The following is a 21086-nucleotide window of genomic DNA, read 5'->3' as shown; positions in this document are numbered from 1 at the left end:
CAGTTAGAACTGGACATGGAACAATAGACTGGTTTCAAATAGGGAAAGGAGTACGTCAAGGCTGTATATTGTCACCCTGCTTATTTAACTTCTATGCAGAGTATATCATGAGAAACGCTGGGCTGGATGAAGCACAAACTGGAATCAAGATTTACAGGAGAAATATCAATAACTTCAGATATGCAGATGACACCACCCATATGGCAGAAAGTGAAGAACTAAAGAGCCTCTTGATGAAAGTGAAAGAGGAGAGTGAAAAGTTTGGCTTAAAACTCAACATTAAGAAAACTAAGATCACAGCATTTGATCCCATCACTTCATGGCAAATAGATGGGGAAACAGTGGCAGTCTTTATATTTTGGGGGGTTCCAAAATCACTGCCGATGGTGATTGCAGCCGTGAAAGTAAAAGACGTTTGCTCTTGGAAGAAAAGTTATGACCAACCTAGACAGCATATTAAAAAGCAGAGACATTACTTTGCCAAACAAGGTATATCTAGTGAAAGCTATGGTTTTTCCAGTAGTCCTGTATGGATGTGAGAGTTGTACTATAAAGAAAGCTGAGTGCTAAAGAATTGATGCTTTTGAACTGTGGTGTTGGAGAAGACTCTTGAGAGTCCTTTGGACTGCAAGGAGATCCAATGAGTCCATCCTAAAGGAGATTAGTCCTGAATACTCATTGGAAGGACTGATGCTGAAGCTCAAACTCCAATACTTTGGCCACCTGATGCGAAGAACTGACTCACTGGAAAAGACCCTGATGCTGGGAAAGACTGAAGGCAGGAGGAGGAGGGGATGACAGAGGATGAGATGGTTGGATGGCATCACCAACTCAATGGACATGAGTTTCAGTAAACTCTGGGAGTTGGTGATGGACAGGGAGGCCTGGCATGCTGCAGTCCATGGGGTTGCAAAGAGACGACTCAGTGACTGGACTGAACTGAACTGAAGAATGAAGAAGTGTACTTTCTTATTCTCATTTCAAAGGCTGGATATATTTTCAGAAGCAGGAACATATAGCAAGACAGAAATGATAAAAATCACTGTGGCCCCAATTTTTCCAAATACACATTACTCACCCTATTTAAATGTAAATTGCATAACTACCATGATACATACAATCTAAAGCAACACATCAATGCACAATATTCCCAACTTTTCAAGCTACAGCAGTACTCAGTATTCAGAGCTCTGTGACCCACAGCAAATGGAAAGGAGCCAGAAATCACAATCTTTTCTGCAATAGGAGTCTGCATTTTAATGATGGAAGATTAATGAGGGCTTGCTTTAATAAGATTAGTTATTCAGCAGGAAACTCAGTTTGGGATCTCATTACGAAAATGCCCATCCTTGCCCTTGATGAATTCTAGCCTGTAGTTTTGTTGGAGGTACAGAAATTCACCTAAACAATTATCTTACAGACAGAACACTGAAGGCTATGATCTGGTGGGGGAGGAGAAAGAAAGACTTCACATACAAACTAATAACATGTAGCTAAAAGTATGTGATTATTAACAGAATAATGAAAATATTAGAAAAATTCTCCATTTCATCACACCTCTCCACCACTATTCACTGTTAATAATCTCTATATTAAAAATATAAAATCTTTTTTCAAACTCAAATTTAAAAATAGTCTCAACATTTTCATATTATCTACACACCTGAGAACTAGGCCAACAAAACACAATAAAACAAATCAAGATTTCAAAAACCAAAAACCAACCTTCCTATTAACATTTTAACTTTGTTAAATCTTTCATTTTGCCCTTTCTCTGTGACAGAAGAATAGTCATAGAAAATGGAATTTTTTCCAGGTTAAGATATTTTTCCTTTTCCTTCACTTCTCTGTTGTTAACTTTAGGATTCTCGATAGAGACAGACTCTTCCCTAGAGGATGTTTGAAGATATGTGTAGTCATTTTTCAGAAATAACATGTAGGCATTTTATTGTCACAATGATTAGGGGATATTAGCAGGTAATCAGTGGATAAGGGCTAGGGATGCTCAGTATTTGTCATATACTGGACATGCTTGTCCCACAAGGAACTGTCCTCATCCAACGTGACTAATGAATGTCTCATAAGACTAATCATATATATATGTGTATATATATGTGTGTATATATATGTGTGTATATATATGTGTATATATATGTGTGTATATATATGTGTGTATATATATGTGTATATATATATGTATATATATGTGTGTGTATATACACACATATATATATATATAAAACTAATACTTTACCTTACTAGAATTAAAGCTTTTACAAGATGTTATACAAAGATACCCCAGTAATTATCGGAGGGGGTCATAATAGATAGGGAAGCATAAATAAAGATTTCGTGTCAAAATTATTATATCTACTAACTACTGTGAGCAAGAATCCCTTAGAAGGAATAGAGTAGCCCTCATAGTTAAAAAAAAGAGTCTGAAATGCAGTACTTGGGTGCGATCTCAAAAATGACAGAATGATCTTGCTTGTTTCGAGGGCAAACCATTCAGTATCAGAGTAATCCAAGTATATGCTCCAACCACTAATGCAGAAGGAGTTGAATTTGAATGTTTCTATGAAGACCTACAAGACTTCCTAGAACTAACACCAAAAAAAGATGTATTTTCATCATAGGGGACTGGAATGCAAAAGTAGGAAGTCAAGAGATACCTGGAGTAACAGGCAAGCTTGGCCTTGGAGTACAAAATGAAGCAGGGCAAAGGCTAATAGAGTTTTGTCAAGAGAATGCACTGTTTATAGCAAACACCCTCTTCCAACAACACAAGAGATGACTCTACACATGGACATCACCAGATGGTCAAAATCGAAATCAGACTGATTATATTCTTTGCAGCCGAAGATGGAGAAGCTGTATACAGTAAGCAAAAACAAGACTGGGAGCTGATTGTGGCTCTTATCATGAACTCCTTATTGGCAAGCTCAGACTTAAATTGAAGAAAGTAGGGAAAACCACCTGGCCATTCAGGTATAACCTAAATCAAATCCCTTACAATTACACAGTTTTGAAGTTAAGTGAAAGTCACTCAGTCGTGTCCGACTCTTTGTGACCCCATAGACTATACAGTCCATGTAATTCGAAGTGACAAATAGATTCAAGGGATTAGATCTGATAGACAGAGTGCCTGAAGAACTATGGATAGAAGTTCGTGACACTGTACAAGAGGCAGTGATCAAAACCATCCCCAAGAAAAAGAAATGCAGTAGGAAAAATGATTGTCTGACAAGGCCTTACAAATAGCAGAGAAAAGAAGAGAAGCTAAAGGCAAAGGAGAAAAGGAAAGATATACTCATATGAATGAGAGTTCTAAAGAATAGCAAGGAGAGATAACAAGGTCTTCCTCAGTGATCAATGTAAAGAAATAGCAGAAAACAATAGAACGGGAAAGACTAGAGATCATGTCAAGAAAATTAGAGATATCAAGGGAATATTTCATGCAAAGATGGGCACAATAAAGGACAGAAATGGTATGGACCTAACAGAAGCAGAAAATATTAAGCAGAGGTGGCAAGAATACACAGAACTATACAAAAAAAATCTTAATGACCAGATAACCATGATGGTGTAATCACTTACCTAGAGCCAGAGATCCTGGAAAGCGAAGTCAAGTGGATGTTAGAGAGCATCACTATGAACAAAGCTAGTGGAGGTGATGGAATTCCAGTTGAGCTATTTAAAATCCTAAAAGATGATGCTTTGAAAGTGCTGCACTCAATATGTCAGGAAATTTAGAAAACTCAGCAGTGACCACAGGATTGGAAAAGGTCAGTTTTCATTCCAATCCCAAAGAAAGGTAATGCAAAGAATGTTCAAACTACGGTACAATTGCACTCATCTCACATGCAAGCAAAGTATTGCTCAAAATTCTCCAAGCCAGGCTCCAACAATACATGAACCAAGAACTTCCAGATGTTCAAGCTGGATTTAGAAAAGGAAGAGGAACCAGAGATCAAATTGCCAACATCCGCAGGATCACAGAAATAGCAAGAGAGTTCCAGAAAAACATCTGCTTTATTGACTATGCTAAAGCCTTTGACTGTGTAGATAACAATAAACTGTGGAAAATTCTTCAAGAGATAGGAACACCAGACCACCTGACCTGCCTCCTGAGAAATCTGTATGCAGGTCAGGAAGCAACAGTTAGAACTGGACATGGAACAACGGACTGGTTCCAAATTGGGAAAGGAGTATGTCATTACTGTATATTGTCACCCTGCTTATTTAACTTATATGTAGAGTAAATCATGAGAAATGCTGGGCTGGATGAAGCACAAGCTGGAATCAAGATTTCTGAGAGAAATATCAATAACCTCAGATATGCAGATGACAGCACTCATAGCAGAAAGCAAAGAGGAACTAAAGAGCCTCTTGATGAAAGTAAATGAGAAGATTGAAAAAACTGGCCTAAAACTCAACATTCAAAAAACAAAGATCATGGCATCTGGTTGCATCACTTCATGGCAAATAGATGGGGAAACAATGGAAACAGGGACAGACTTTATTTTCTTAGGCTCCAAAATCACTGCAGATGGTGACTGCAGCCATGAAATTAAAAGACGCTTGCTCCTTGAAAGAAAAGCTATAACAAATCTAGACAGCATTATTAGAAAGCAGAGACATTACTTTGCCAATAAAGGTCCATCTAGTCAAAGCTATGGTTTTTGCAGTAGTTATGTATGGATGTGAGAGTTGGACAATGCAGAAAGCTGAGCACCAAAGAATTAACGCTTTTGAACTGTGGTGTTGGAGAAGACTCTTGAGAGTCCCTTGGACTGCAAGGAGATCAAGTCAGTCAATCCTGAAGGAAATCAGTCCTAAATATTCATTGGAAGGACTGTTGCTGAAGCTCCAAAACTTTGGCCACCTGATGCGAAGAACTGACTCATTGGAAAAGACCCTGATGCTGGGAAAGACTGAAGGCAGGAGGAGAAGGGGATGACAGAGGATGAGATGGTTGGATGGCATCACTGATGCAATTGACATGAGTCTGAGCAAGCTCCGGGAGTTGGTCAGGGAAGCCTAGCATGCTACAGTCCATGGGGGTCGCAAAGAGCTGGCCACAACTGAGCGACTAAACTGAACTGAACTGATAAAAATTACTGAATTATTAAATAATTAGTAATAAAGATTCCCCTCTGTAGTGCAATCCACAGCATCTGGAGGAAGCATCTGGATCTTCTGGGTTATCTCTATGGGACTTGGCAACAAGGGAAATCAAGTGGATGCTTGTGTGCTAAGTTGTTTCAATCCTGTCCAGCTCTGCAAGGCTATGGAATTTTAGCCCACCAGGCTCCTCTGTGCATGGGATTCTCCAGGCAAGAACACTGGCATGGGTTGCCATGCCCTCCTCCAGGGGATCTTCCAGACCCAGGGATGGAACCCACAGAAGTCTCTAGAGTCTCCTGCATTGTAGGCAGATTTTTTACCACTGAGCCACCAGGGAAGCCCAAGGGAAATCAAAAGAAATATGCCAATGCTCACACTGCTAGCTGTGCTGTGAATGAGAAAGCCCTTTATCACTGACAAAGGAGTCTTGGATTTTCTACCAGTATCCATGAAACAGTAAGAGGTTCATTTATTAGATTTAAGTAGGGTAAAATCAAATCCAAGATCTGAAAGGATCCCTGACTTGATGTCTATATTATAAAGAGCACATTAAATTTCCCCTCACATGATGCAAAATCATTAGAAAGGTTTTAAGTTGAAATCCCAATGACTCTTACCTTTCATGTTATTATCTAGACTTTTATTTCTGCCATGCTATTAGCCTTTCCCAAATCGATATTATGCATAAATATTTAACAGTCATTGTTTAATTAGATTTCAAACTTGTGAAGATTAGATGCATGCTAAAGGGTCAGAGCAGTAATTGGTGCACAGTAAGCAGTTAAATTATGTTTAAATTATTATTTTTTTAATAATACTGTTTTTTGCTTGCCTCTTCTCATATACCACATTCTTCAGAGTTTAATTATTCTGATTAACTAAGATAAACTATTTTTCCATATGTGATTTTTAAATTCTACCTATGTTCAAGAATATATCTAAGGATTTTATCAGACTCTCTTTATAATTTCATACATATTTTTGTATATTGCTCAGTTGTGTCCACCTCTTTGTGTCGTATGGGCTGTAGCTCACCAGGCTCCTCTGTCCATGGGATTTCCCAGACCACTCCCTCCTCCAGGGGATCTTCCCAACCCAGGGATCAAACCGATGTCTCTCACCTCTCTTGCACTGGCAGGTGGATTCTTTACCTCTAGTGCCACCTGTATAACTAAATTAATATAGGTTTCTGTTTTCCTCACAAGTGGTCAGTGGTGCTTTCAAGGGAATATTTTGAAAAGAAATCCTTTTTTTTATGTCTACAGCTTAGTATTTTTCCCTCAGAAATCTAACACCACTACTAATTAGGGAATCAGTTCCTCTGTAATTTCTTCAATTCCAGCCATAAGATTTAATCTAGTATTGCTATGGTTTTTCCAGTGGTCATGTATGGATGCGAGAGTTGGACTGTGAAGAAAGCTGAGCGGCAAAGAATTGATGCTTTTGAACTGTGGTTTTGGAGAGACTCTTGAGAGTCCCTTGGACTGCAAGGAGATCCAACCAGTCTATTCTAAAGGAGATCAGCCCTGAGTGTTCTTTGGAAGGAACGATGCTAAAGCTGAAACTCCAGTACTTTGGCCACCTCATGTGAAGAGTTGACTCATTGGAAAAGACTCTGATGCTGGGAGGGACTGGGGGCAGGATAAAAGGGGATGACAGAGAATGAGATGGCTGGATGGCATCACCAACATGATGGACGTGAGTTTGAGTGAACTCGGGGAGATGATGATAGACAGGGAGGCCTGGCGTGCTGCGATTCATGGGGTCGCAAAGAGTCGGACACAACTGAGCAACTGAACTGAACTGAACTGAACTGTCTATATGTAATATATATCACATTTATAATGTGAAGCAAGAAAGGCAGAGGTATATAAAAATAAATACTTAATATGATAATATATATCTATATTGGTTAATTTTTAAATAATTTTTCCTCTCCATACATAATTGTAGGGTTTGATCTTATTTTGTTTGTTTTATGTGTATATACTTTGGAGCCCTCATTGAATAAGCCATGTACTCCACTAAAAGGTATTTCTCCACAGGCCTAGAAGCAAATTCCACTGGATATTAAGGATGGTTACTTTAGGCCTGATGATCACACCACAGAGTTACAGCACAACACACAGAGCAGTGAACTAGAATTAGTACACACATGTTTTGTCTTTGTTCTCCCCCTGAAAGATGAACCAGACAGAGAGTTGTCAATGATATGTTAAAATTTTATGTCCTGAGATTTAGTTTTATTACCTTCTCAAACATTAAATTTCTTATCTATTCAATGATGAAATTACTTGCTTCATACACCTTACATATTTGACTTGAGTATCAAATGAAATGTTTATGAAAGTAGTTTTAAACTTCAAATCACCCTGCAAGTATTTATACTGTTTAAGTGTTAACACTTTAACTGAATTTTCAGTGTTAACATAAACATTTTCACTCCTAATCTTACCATAAACATACTGTTTTGTGGATATAAGCCTTAAAAGGAAAGGTATTCTTCGACTCTGTGAACAGAACTCAGTTCCCCATTTCAGTATGATCAGGAAACAAAGAAGGTTAAGATGAAAAAATGAGATTTCTAACTCAAAAAGAATTTTTTTTTAGTTTTACAAAAACCTATGACATTGTACTCTGTCTTTTAAAAGAGGTTTGACTCCATGCCACAAGCTACATGTGAGTAACAGGCTAAGCTACACTCTGACTACCAAGAGTCAGCTCTGACTTTTGGTTTGATAAGGAACCTGAGAAGCTAATGAAGTAAGCCCAAATCTGGCAAAGCTTCCAAGTAATATCTCAAGCAAAACACAGAAGCAGCTATTAATACTTAAGAAGTAACTAAGTTCCAATTTCCTACTTCTTCAAAAACAAGCCTGAATATCATAAAATCCAAGTGAAAACTGCTGACAGCACAATACAACACTCCACTAACAGGTTTTTCAAATTAATTTGATAGTATCAAGAAAAACAAGATACTTCCCTTTACTAAGTGAAGACATGGAACGTAACCATATAAACTTTATAATAAAAGTCTATAGTTAGTAGCAGAAACTTTATATAGATGGACTTCTTATGACAACAAAACTTTAAAAACAGTTTTATTCTGTTGTGTTGCCAATTTCTGCTTTTTTTTTTTTTTTACATCATTTCTTATTAATGCACCAAGTACTTACATCTGGAATAAATCCAATCTCATTGAGATGATTGCTTAGCTCTGGATCATGAAATGCAATCATCTGAGAGAACACAGTCAGATACTCTGAAATGACAATAAAGTTTAAAACAATTATTGTTTTTACATAGTACATCAAATAAAGACATTAAATCCACATAGATTAGTTTTATTTACACTTTGAATTAGATTTAGTTTCTCCACGAAGAAAACACACTTTATTAAATAATTTTCTGTTTTGTTACTACTTCAATCACTTACGGCTAATTATTAAACAAGAAAAGCTTTTTGTTAAAAGCTATGTCACAACTTATTTTCTACCTTCAGAACAGTCAGTTCATTTCCTGAATCACAAATTATTCAAATGATGAATGACTTTTTCCCTATTAAATTCAACAAATTATTTTCTCTAGTAATATTAAACCTGTTTCACATTTATCATTTTTTCAGAAAATGTAAACAGATACTTAAATAAGGAATAACACTGTCACATATAGAATAATTACACCTCAAATTTATTTACACATACAGATATAGAAATTTGTTGCAGTAAAGTGAAGATCCAGGACAGATCCCAAAGGGGAACTTCTGGATTTAACTTTTAACTTCATTTTTTCTCTTTCCAGTTAGGGATGGTATGTTTATCGTCCCAATTTACCTAGAAGCCAGAGGTATGCTACATCAACAATCATATGCATTCAACTTATGTTGATGAAAGCATATGATCATTAACTTTTATTAATAAAATGGGGAAAGAATGACAACCCACTCTAGTATTTTTTCCTGGAGAATCCTATGGACAGAGGAGCCTGTCAGGCCATGGACCATATGGTCTCAGAGAGTTGGACACGACAGAAGCGACTAAGCATGCACGCACACTTTATTTTAAACCAGAAAGTCACACCTCAAGCAATTCTCCACAGCTATGCTCCAGTTTATTAAATGTCTTTCTTATTTGAGCCTGACAGAAGATAACTACTATGGTGAACTACGTGGCTGATTAAGAATCTACTGAAGAAACCTAATCCATCATGAAAACATTTTCCTTGTGTTCTGCCAAACATTGACGGTTGGATTTATGTATGTATTATAACTGCACATATGTTGCTGTTGTTCAGTCGCCAAGTTGTGTCCAACTCTTCGTGACCCCATGAACTACAGCACGCTAGGCTTCCCTGTCCCTCACCATCTCCTGGAGTTTGCTCAAGTTCATGTCCAAAAAAAAAAAAAAAAATACACACACACACACACACACACACGTGTATATATAATACACACAAAAATAGGTAGATATAATTATTTTGCATATTGTTATATACCATATATTATTTCATATATGTAAATATACACTATAAGGCTGGCATAAGTTTTGGTTGCTCAGGATAGGCTTTAGAATGAGATACAGTATGCTTGTTACATACAGAAACATTTCTTTAAAGGAAAAGATATAGCAGAACTGATGATACCAGCACTGTCATATCAGCACTATATCAAATTTCAAGTTATTTCAAAAATGCATTGAACGGTTCCTTAGCACAAACGAAACAAATTGAAATGCATATGTCTTTTGATCTGTAAACCAACCTAAGAGAATTTAAGAGAAGCTACTGAAAAACAAACTAGTAATAAAATTAAAACAACAGATTCCATGGATTTACTACTGAATCTTTTAAATGTTCATAAAACACTCTAATTTTGGTTTCTAATAATGAAAATTCCCATCAAGAGATAAAATATCTCCCAAAATAGTATTTTCTGATAGGTGACCTATGTAGGTGTGCATGTGTGTGTTCAGTCACTCAGTTGCATCTGAATCTTTGTGACCCCACGAACTGCAGCCTGCAAGGCTCCTTTGTCCATGGAATTTTCCAGGCAAGAATACTGTAGTAGATTGCCATTTCCTACTCCATGGGATCTTCCTGACCTAAGGACAGAATCCATGTCTCCTGATACTCCTGCAATGGCAGACAGATTCTTTAACACTGTACCATCTGGGGTAAATGTCATTAAAAAAAAAAAATCAAGATTTTTATGAAATTTCCACTCAAATTTCAAGTGAGGTTTAATGGTGTTCTTTTCCACACAATCATGTCTCATATAAATTTTCTGTTTTAACGAAACTTTGTATTTCAAAAATTTTTGCAATGAGATATAAAATGAATACTCTTTATCCCTTCTAATAAGATCATATTAAAATTCTTAATCCTCTCCTACAGCATAGCTTTTTTATTACATACTTTGAAAATTCTATTATTATTGGTCACACTACATTTTTATTAATTCCTAGTAGGCTTGCTCCATGGCAAAGCTTTTTGTAATCAATGTTAATTGTGACAGAGACAAACAGCTGGACTTTTATTTTCTTAAACTGGCACACCTGAATTTGAACCAAACTCAGATTAGATATTAAACAATTATTAGAAAACACCGTAATTTTTTGTGGACTGGGAGAAAAAATTAAACTTAATTATTTCTTCATGTGTTTTAGTGATAAACTGTCACCATATTTTGTTGGGTGAAAACCATAAATTTAACTAGTATTGATCACTTTTGACATAATAACTTTCCCTATAAAAAGGCAAAGAAACATTTCCTTACCTTGTATTACATGTGAGTTGTCTTTCAAGAAGAAGTTGTACAGGTATTTGGGGATAAAAGCAGACATACAGGCATAAGCCAGAGCTAAAAATGAGTATGGCAAATATAACAAATTAGTTAATGAGGTAAAAGATCAGCAGTCATTCACTCACTCAGCACACATTCCAAGAATTACTTAATAACTGATGGAAGCACAAAATTATATGGGGAAAAACCCTACAGAAAATATTGTGCACAATAAGAGATAACCACTCCAGTACCTTTTCAATTTCAAACTACTATAGCAGCAGCAAAAGGAAAAAACAACCAACACCAAAAAATCAGAAAAAAAAAAAAATATATATATATATATACTGCAGAAATCGTTATCCTACAAGAAAAATCTTTATTACCAGAACTTTATGCATTTTAAAATCCCTAAACATAATAATCATTATTGTGCTACATAAACTTCAATGTCCATAATTTTTACTGATGCAAAGAGTCTGAGAACATTGGATTTAAAAACACTAGTAATAATTGCTCTTTCAAATATAGATCAAATACAGATGCCATTCTTAAATCAATATGTATCATAATGAACTATGCTTAAATAAACACAGCCAGGCCTCTTATCTAGATTAAAAAGTAATACTAGAGAACAGGCATTTTTAAAAAGCATTCAAATGGTGAAATTTTAGTTCTCTGGGATTATGCTGCTGCTGCTACTGCTGCTGCTAAGTCGCTTCAGTCGTGTCCGACTCTGTGCGACCCCATAGACGGCAGCCCACCAGGCTCCCCCGTCCCTGGGATTCTCCAGGCAAGAACACTGGAGTGAGTTGCCATTTCCTTCTCCAATGCATGAAAGTGAACAGTGAAAGTGAAGTCGCTCAGTCCTGTCCGACCAGAACTCAATTCCAGGAATCTATGCATTCTGATATGAAACAGAATTTGAAGAGATGGAGATTCTGAGATTAAGGTTTCTAAGGATTCATGCTACAGGATATTCATAATAAATATTTACATATTTATCTAAATACCTACTATAAAAAAGGAATTATATCAGGGGACAGAAAAAACATAACAAAAACCCTTGTCATTAAAAAAAAATCCACTAACCAAAAGAAGGGTTACTGTATTAGTATATTGTTGTCCAGTTGCCAACTTGTGTCCAACTCCTTGTGACACCATGGAATGAAGCATGCCAGGCTTCCCTGTCCTTCATTATATATTTATATTAGTATATAAGTAACTGTGATATGAAACATACAGAAGATAAATTTCTGGAAATACAAGTTGCAAGAGGGTAAGAAAAGTCTTCATTAAGGAAGTAGTGGTTTAAAAAAAAGGAAGTAGTAGTTGAAATAAAAGACTCTGGAGGATGCAAGATCAATACTGTTTTCCTTACAAATCATTTACAAAGTACATATAAATGAAAACTAATCTCTAAAACAGTCTTCTTTGGAGGAAAGAATTTTCTCCAAAGTTTCATAAAAATGGTCACCAAAGTAGATGAATGCATTTAGAATAATCCATCAGGTTCTCTCTAAATCTCTGCTGCTGCTGCTGTCACTTCAGTCGTGTCTGACTCTGTGCGACCCCATAGACGGCAGCCCACCGGGCTCCCTCGTCCCTGGGATTCTCCAGGCAAGAACACTGGAGTGGGTTGCCATTTCCTTCTCCAATGCATGAAAGTGAAAAGTGAAGTTGCTCAGTCATGTCCGACTCTTTGTGACCCCATGGACTGCAGCCTACCAGGCTCCTCTGTCCATGGGATTTTCCAGGTAAGAGTGCTGGAGTGAGGTGCCATTGCCTTCTCTGCTCTAAATCTCTAGTTACCGCTAAAAACTCCCAGAAATAAATTAATTCTTCACATCCTCTAAAATGAGTCACAACAGATTATTTCACAGAAATTTACAGGCTCTACTAGGAAGAGAGCAAGATATGTTTGAGTAAAATATTTTAGAACAATAAACACAATAATTATTTAAATGATAAATAGGCTTACCTTCATTATTGAAATTTAAATATAGAAATGGAGCACAAAGTGAGTCAAGACCTGATGGAGAGAGATTGAGGAAAAAATTAAACATAATCCAGCAGAATTGTAGATACATACCTTATTCAGATCTCTGCATTACTTTCATATAGATTCAGTATTATACATTTGATCCAGAAATATGTTATGGATTATTGTGAGGAGTAACAGATGGTAATTAGCATATAGTAAATATCCAATATAAATCAACCATTATTATCAATAGGTTATTATAAGTTGAAGAGAGAAATACAGTAACAGAAAAATGTACAAATGATAGAAGGGTTGAATACAGTCTCTGTCTGTGTGATTTTGGCAATCACTTAACTCCAAAGAGGTTTCATTGTCAAAGAGATGAAAATTTTTCTTACATGTTTCTCTTCTTACATGTTCATTAGATGAAAAAAAATTATTTAAAAAATTGTAAAGTAAAATATAAATACATGATATTTCTTTTATTGTATCTGTAACTGTTAGGGAGACATGGAACTCTAAAATGAATAGAGCTAGAAAAAAAAATAGCTTTATTTTCATGTTTGGCCAGAAATAGACATAGAATTGAAATACAAAGATTACTATTCATAACGACAAATTAAAAAATAGCACTAGGTGGAATGGATTTCTCACTCATGAATTTATCAATGACAGCAAAAAGAATAATGAGAAAAGGTAAAAATCAAGGAGATAGGGCATTATAGATATTTTTTAAAAAGAGAAAAAATGAGAACTTCAGGGTGATTTATATATTCCCCAATTCCTAATAACCTCATAATACCCTAATCTGTTAAGCAAAAGCTGTAAATCATTAAATGTCAAGAATATAAACTATCCCCAAATTATTTACAGTACAAAATTATTTTATTATTTGCATCAAGGATTAAAAATGTATTCACAAAGACTATACTAGTATAAAATATTCTTTATACTTTGCTAATCAACATGATGACAAGTTGTTTCATTAAATGTCATGCATTTAAATGATATTCACTAGACATTTAGACAAAGTTTTAAAAAAAAGTTCTCATATAAACATCTCAAAAAATGGAGCATAGCTTAGTATTGACTTTTCTTAAAGCCAAAGATAATTTGATAGTTTGTTTTGATTTTAAAAATTATCAGTCATGCAACATTCCTAACACTTCAGAAAGTCTTAGTAATTGGGGGAAAAAGTTACCTTGCCAATACACAAGATCAGGATGGGACACGACCCAGGCTTTTAAGACACGCCGAAATTTTGCATGACCTTCTGGTGAGGATAACAGCTCATCATACTGATGACAACGAGGAATATCCACTTCAATCTGTAAAACAGCAAAACAATATGGTAGAACTATAACAGACAGATCACCAATAAATCCCAAGAGAAGGAAGAGGAGAAATTGTATTATGAATTCAAGAATAGGCCACCTATATACTCCTGGTGTTTTGAAGTGTTTGAACTTTATACTAATCCTTCAGGAACACTAAAAAGTTTTAAGTATACTTAAATAAGAAAAGCAGATCATTTCTTTTGAAAAAGTATGTATTAATTTAGTTTTCAAAAAATCTTACTTTAAATCTGGTCTAAATAAAGCACAAATTCTTCAGACAAAAAAGGTACATACTAGGAAAACTTACTTGGCTTAAACTACTTAAAGGAAAAGTTCTGACTCACTAATGAGTTTTTAGACTATATCTGAGAGAGGTAAGACTTCAGTTCAGTTCAGTTCAGTCGCTCAGTCGTGTCCGACTCTTTGTGACTCCATGAATTGCAGCACGCCAGGCCTCCCTGTCCATCACCAACTCCCGGAGTTTACTCAAACTCATGTCCACCAAGTCGGTGATGCCATCCAGCCATCTCACCCTCTGTCGTCCCCTTCTTCTCCTGCCCCCAATCCTTCCCAGCATCAGAGTCTTTTCCAGTGAGTCAACTCTTCGCATGAGGTGGCCAAAGTATTGGAGCTTCAGCTTTAGCATCATTCCCTCCAATGAATACCCAGGACTGATCTTCAGAATGGACTGGTTGGATCTCCATGCAGTCCAAGGGACTCTCAAGAGTCTTCTCCAACACCACAGTTCAAAAGCCTCAGTTCTTTGGTGCTCAGCCTTCTTCACAGTCCAACTCTCACATCCATACATGACCACTGGAAAAACCATAGCCTTGACTAGATGGACCTTTGTTGGCAAAGTAATGTCTCTGCTTTTCAATATGCTATCTAGGTTGGTCATAACTTTCCTTCCAAGGAGTAAGCATCTTTTAATTTCATGGTTGCAATCACCATCTGCAGTGATCTTGGAGCCCCCAAAATAAAGTCTGTCACTGTTTCCATTGTTTCCCCATCTATTTGCCATGAAGTGATGGGACCAGATGCCATGATCTTCGTTTTCTGAATGTTGAGCTTTAAGCCAACTTTTCACTCTCCTCTTTCACTTTCATCAAGAGGCTTTTTAGTTCCTCTTCACTTTCTGCCATAAGGGTGGTGTCGCCTACATATCTGAGGTTACTGAGATTTCTCCCGGCAATCTTGATTCCAGCTTGTGCTTCTTCCAGCCCAGCGTTTCTCATGATGTACTCTGCACAGAAGTTAAATAAGCAGGGTGACAATATACAGCCTTGATGTATTCCTTTCCCTATTTGGAGCCAGTCTGTTGTTCCATGTCCAGTTCTAACTGTTGCTTCCTGACCTGCACATAGGTTTCTCAAGAGGCAGGTTGGGTGGTCTGGTATTTCCATCTCTTTCAGAATTTTCCACAGTTTATTGTGATGCACACAGTCAAAGGCTTTGGCATAGTCAATAAAGCAGAAATAGATGTTTTTCTGGAACTCTCTTGCCTTTTTGATGATCCAGCGGATGTTGGCAATTTGGTCTCTGGTTCCTCTGCCTTTTCTAAAACCAGCTTGAATATCTGGAAGTTCATGGTTCATGTATTGCTGAAGCCTGGCTTGGAGAATTTTGAGCATTACTTTACTCAGATCATGAACTTCTTATTGGCAAATTCAGACAGAAATTGAAGAAAGTGGGGAAAACCACTATACCATTCAGGTATGAACTAAATCAAATCCCTTATGATTATACAGTGGAAGTGAGAAATAGATTTAAGGGAGTAGATCTGATAGACAGAGTGCCTGAAGAACTATGGACAGAGGTAAGACTTATGCTTCTCTAATATCATATGCATATCATGGCTGCTGAGTATTCATGATGAAAGGAAGAAAATTCCTCATGCTTCTCTAAAATTGAAAGATTTGGCAAACTTATCTAGGTTGTTTAAGAAAATCTATATCATACCTGTCTATCTGTAGGAATTGGAGTGTCTTTATCAATTGCATCATACTTGGCATGAATAGCCCCCTGCAAAAAAAAAAAGAGAAGATAAATTACTTCTTCATATCCTTAATAAATTATACATTTAGGCAAAATCTACTTAAAAACATCTGTCTTTGAAAGCACACTCAATTATGGACAGGCACACTCAAGCTCAAAGTATATCCTTAGAAAACTTTTCTACATTTTGATAGTTTGTGATAAAAGTCTGAAACAATTTACTATTTTGCTGAGGCAGACATTTGAATCATACATACTGTAAGACATACATGTTGAATGAGTCACATGGCTAATGAATATGCTTAGCCAATCTCCCAGCCTCCACAATGACACAAAATGCAGCTTTTCTGTTCTTTATTCACTGTATCTCATACATAGTAAACTTCAAGGAGAAAAATTTTTTTTTTTAATTCAGGGGAAGGTTGGTGGTGTTCATCCCACAAGAAATATTCCTGTTAAAAGTTGGTAATGAAAGCAAAAATAAAATGAAACTGTTTTTAGGAGTGGTAGTTCAGCATAAGGAAGCAGACGTTTGGGATGAATCAGAGTGGAATATCATGTAGTTATAAAATCATTAAGAGACTAGAGGAACCATTTACCTTTTTATACCATTAAAGAAAGAACAATTGAATAAAGCACTTAAAATTTTGGTCATGTTCTATAGGACTAAGCACAGAACAATTCTTATGGGTCTGGTAAATGTTAATGGTAGAGAAAGAGCCAGGAATTTGGGGTTCAAATTCTGACATTATGTGCTGCATCAACTTCTCTGGCACATCTATTTAATGAAAGATTTAGACCTTGGAGTCCTTTTGAACTTTTGAACATTATATGCTTAAAGCTACATTATATCCTTAAAGTTATTTTGTATGCTTAAAGTATTACAATACTAACTACTGATGTATGGTATAGAACATTAGACATTCTTATAAAAGAAGCAACCAAACTCAAAAATGTTCAGAAATTCTCACCAAAGGAATCAAAAATGAAGAAAGGAAATCTTTCAACAGAGAGTGAAAAGGATTAAAAATATTTGAGAAAATTCACACACAAAAAATAGGTGATGGACAGCCATAAGATACCTATAATAGAACAGATGAAGGTAAGATGTCAAGGAAATTGACAGAAAAGGGAACAATCTGGTAGTATTTGGCTAATTATTATGACTGCTGTTCTCTGTTAGCACTGCAAGTCACCCTAATAATTTTGTGACACTTTTCCTTTCCTCACTGCCACAGATAAGGTATTGTACAAGATAAAGTTGCTACTTCTCTTAGCAGTGTGCTTCTGATAAGACAGATGCGTCAAAAGGCACTAAATTATGTTAATGATTTCTGACAAGGTTCAAATTAGAATGGAAGACTTCTCCAAACTTAGACAGAACTACCTATAAATAGGCAAACTATTTCTAGAGGAACATACTTTATATGCAGGACTATAGACTTACAAATGATGCATATATATTCTTAAAATATCCTGATTTTAAAATTAATAATCAAGATAATTTGAGTTCATTAAATACAATGTAAGGATAAAAAAACCTTTCAATTATATTTTTCTACTCTATCTAGTCTATTCCTCTATTCTTTTCACATAAAATTGCCAAAGATTCTTAATGCTCATATTTTACTACATAACATTCAGAAGGCACTTTCATTCTTTTTTCCTAATACTGTTAATCAGCTTCCAACCTTCTCTTTTCTCTTTTACCTCAACTCCCAGAAGAGCAGCCCAGGTTAAACCTCTCATAAGAGGAGGAATGTCGACTCTTGCCTCTTTCCAGATTTGATTTTTTTTATATGGATAAGCCTACAGATAAAAAAAAAAGATATGAAAAATACCTTGAATTACCAATGCCACCTCTTTAGTCTAGCCAGTTCTCAATATACCAGTGAAAAAGTTCAAGGTGAATTATAATGTTTTTAAGTGCCTGAAATTACTTTGGTGTTATTAATACATAAAAGTTAGCAGTGAAATAGTTCTCTATCTTCTGTAAATCTCGTATTACACAATGAGAGGAGTTGATTCTACTGTTTTTAGTCATCCCTCTCTATCTTGTGCTCTGTGAGAAGTAAGAAAAAGACTCATTCTGAGGATAATATTATCAGTTTCATACAGGTAAAGTAATATAAGTAAGGCTCTTTGTAAAATAGCTGATGATATAGAAAGTATTAAATAAATATGTTATTATTACAGTTTCTCCTATATCTTTGTATACAAATTTGCCTATTTGTAAATTTGTATGTCATGAGAAATTTCTAGAAGAGACATATTAGGATAAAGGGTATGGATGTTGTTAATGCTCTTGATATATACCTTCAATTGTTTTACAAAATGTTTCTATCAACTTACACTTATTCCAAAAGAATGACAGTTCCAATCTTAATATATCTTAATTACTCTAATTTGGTATGCAAGAAAAGGCTATTTTACTTTTTTATATATTTTACTTTTTTACATTTCTATTAATAGTAATGATACATTCTCTAATAGATTTACTGACTAGTTGTATTTCTATTGTGTTCTTTATCTATTTCCCTGTTTAGATAATAGTGCTTTTTTCTTTTGGTTTTTAGGTGTTCTTTAAATAGTAAGGATGTTAATATCTAATATGATTGTGCATAGATTCCTGCATCTTGTTTACTTTTTAATTTTATATACTATGAACAGGTATCATTTATAATTAAAATTAATCAGAAAACATAAGTCATAAGAATTAGTCTTCTCATGACATCAAGATTCCCTAAGAATTATGAATGAATAAAAGATAAGGACTATATACGGGCACTTATAACACTTTAGGTTTTAGAATCTCTACCTTTAGCAGCCTGTCAAAGAGAATGATTCTGTTTAGTTGGTACTCTGTGTCCCTCTCTCGGATGATTAAAGGGAGAGTGGCAGCTGCAGAGAGCTCATTATTGCTGTTTGAATGAGGTAAATTAGACTGACTGTAAAAGAGAAACAAAAGCAGAAAAATTGACAAAAGGTATAAAATTTTTAAAAATTCAAATACCATAGTTTTGTGTTCTTTTCCAAAGAAAATGTACAAGCTTCTCACCAGAATAACATAAACAGATAGGAAAAATAAATGTAAAAGGAGACGATATACTCACTCATCTTCAAGTAGAGGGTAAAATGCTTCTCCACCAACATCTTTTAATCTCTGTGAATTGAGACAGAAAATATTTGATGTTTAGGACCTGTGACAGAAATGCTGATCCATATTTAAAAGAAAAAATAACATAAAATTATGAATTTATAAAGGTAACAAGAAAAGTAGAGAGTCTAAAATTCATTCCTAACATAAATATGAAAATATGCCATGCCTCCAGTGATTAAATTTATCTGTGAAGAATTGCTTTTTGTTTTTTTGATTTTTCTTACCTCTAGGTACCTTTTGTAAAGATTAGATACCTATTATAAAAGTTTTCCAAACATAAATACTAAATAAAGTATTCAGAAAACTAAAGTTAGTATAAATTTTAACAAATGGATAACTATTTTAAAATTATACGAAGATTATTTTAAAAGGTACTTTTGAATATATATTCCTTAATTTAAAGTCAGATTTTTGTTTTGACATTAATAAAATAGTAAGACAAAAGTAAGAGGATAATAAAAAGGATTCAAAAGAATTTCTCACATCATAAGTTGAACATAAATGATTCAAAGAGCTGATAAATCAACTAACAAAAAGCAATTATTTTATTTTTTTCACAAAGTCATTATAAAAAATGTTACTCCAAATAATAATATTGCCAGAATTATAGATATCTTTAAAAACAGAAGAAGGCTGTCAGAGTAAAGTAAAATCTAAGATACACTGTAAGCAGAGTGATTAAAGCTAATGCCATCCTGTCTGCTGTTCAGTTCAACTTCCAACTGGAAGGCAGAGAATGCTCCTCTGGGGACTAACATAGAAGATGGAGCTCTGTGTAGACCCAGCATTGATCTTCTGTTGATTAGCATCTATGCACTCATCCATGGAAGTTGTTCCCAGAATTTTTAAAAGCCAAAAAAAAACCCAGCACTAAGAATCTGATAAACAGTGACTTTATGCCTAGCTTTTCTTTAAAATTGAACATGCATTTCCCATTTTGCTTTTAAGACTTTAGGTATTTCTTTCATGGATTGAAATTCTAAGTTGAAAACTAAAATTTTCACAAATTTTACTGTATTATTAACTTACATTTTTTAAGTTTAAGTTTTACTGTCCTGAAAGTCATAAACATAGCTAATATCTTTTCTGCTTTTTTTCTAGCTAAAAAATTAGCATATTAAGGGTTTATAAAAGGCAAAAATTCTTACACAGAAAAGTATAAGGTAAAATTATTATTCATTTCCATATTATTTTAAAAATTAACAAATTTAAAATTTATTCTTAATAATTATAGAAAAAAGTATTTTAAATTTCAAAAGTGGAACTGTAAGGGAATTGGGGAAGTAAAACTAAAGTCTACATTCATTTAACTTGTATTCATATCATTTGTATCATATTTAAATTAAAGAAACAAATTGAGAGTTAAATAAAAGTAGTTGAAACATATATTTTGGATATATTTTATTTTTACCACCTTGTATTACTACTTATTTTATCCACTGTACAGTCTTTCACTCAAAGGGATGGTAAGTTTAGAGTATCAAGTGTAATAATTATATATTTTAATTTTCTGTTGCTGGCATTTAAGTAGGTAAGAGATTCTAACATCCTCCTACTGCATAGCATTTAAAATATTAAATGAGAGGAAAAGCCTATAAGAGTAATGAAAATGCAGTGACAGAAGACACAAAGCTGTATTTAGAGAGAAAGAGCTAAGCTAGTACTAAAGGACACTGAGAACTGTGGACTAGGGTTTTAGAGTAC

The 21086-nt window shown here is 34.9% G+C and overlaps 1 protein-coding gene across 4 annotated transcripts in view; it reads right to left on the bottom strand.

The window, feature by feature from the left end:
• TBCK (TBC1 domain containing kinase) overlaps window positions 1–21086 on the bottom strand; it is a 209094-nt gene that overhangs the window by 111599 nt on the left and 76409 nt on the right. For all 4 annotated transcript variants that reach the window (XM_027543890.1, XM_027543891.1, XM_027543893.1 and 1 more), the window contains 8 exons: window positions 19336–19385; window positions 19041–19170; window positions 17933–18031; window positions 16187–16249; window positions 14092–14218; window positions 12888–12938; window positions 10901–10984; window positions 8304–8389 (listed from right to left, as the gene is read on the bottom strand). In XM_027543890.1, coding sequence (XP_027399691.1) covers window positions 8304–8389; window positions 10901–10984; window positions 12888–12938; window positions 14092–14218; window positions 16187–16249; window positions 17933–18031; window positions 19041–19170; window positions 19336–19385 — 690 coding nt within the window. The remainder of the gene's footprint in view (window positions 1–8303; window positions 8390–10900; window positions 10985–12887; window positions 12939–14091; window positions 14219–16186; window positions 16250–17932; window positions 18032–19040; window positions 19171–19335; window positions 19386–21086) is intronic.

This window comes from Bos indicus x Bos taurus, chromosome 6, assembly GCF_003369695.1.
Source record: "Bos indicus x Bos taurus breed Angus x Brahman F1 hybrid chromosome 6, Bos_hybrid_MaternalHap_v2.0, whole genome shotgun sequence".
In the NCBI taxonomy this organism is placed as follows: Eukaryota; Metazoa; Chordata; class Mammalia; order Artiodactyla; family Bovidae; genus Bos; species Bos indicus x Bos taurus.
The sequence above is the reverse complement of the archived record's forward strand: the minus strand, read 5'-3'. Positions and strand labels throughout refer to the sequence as shown.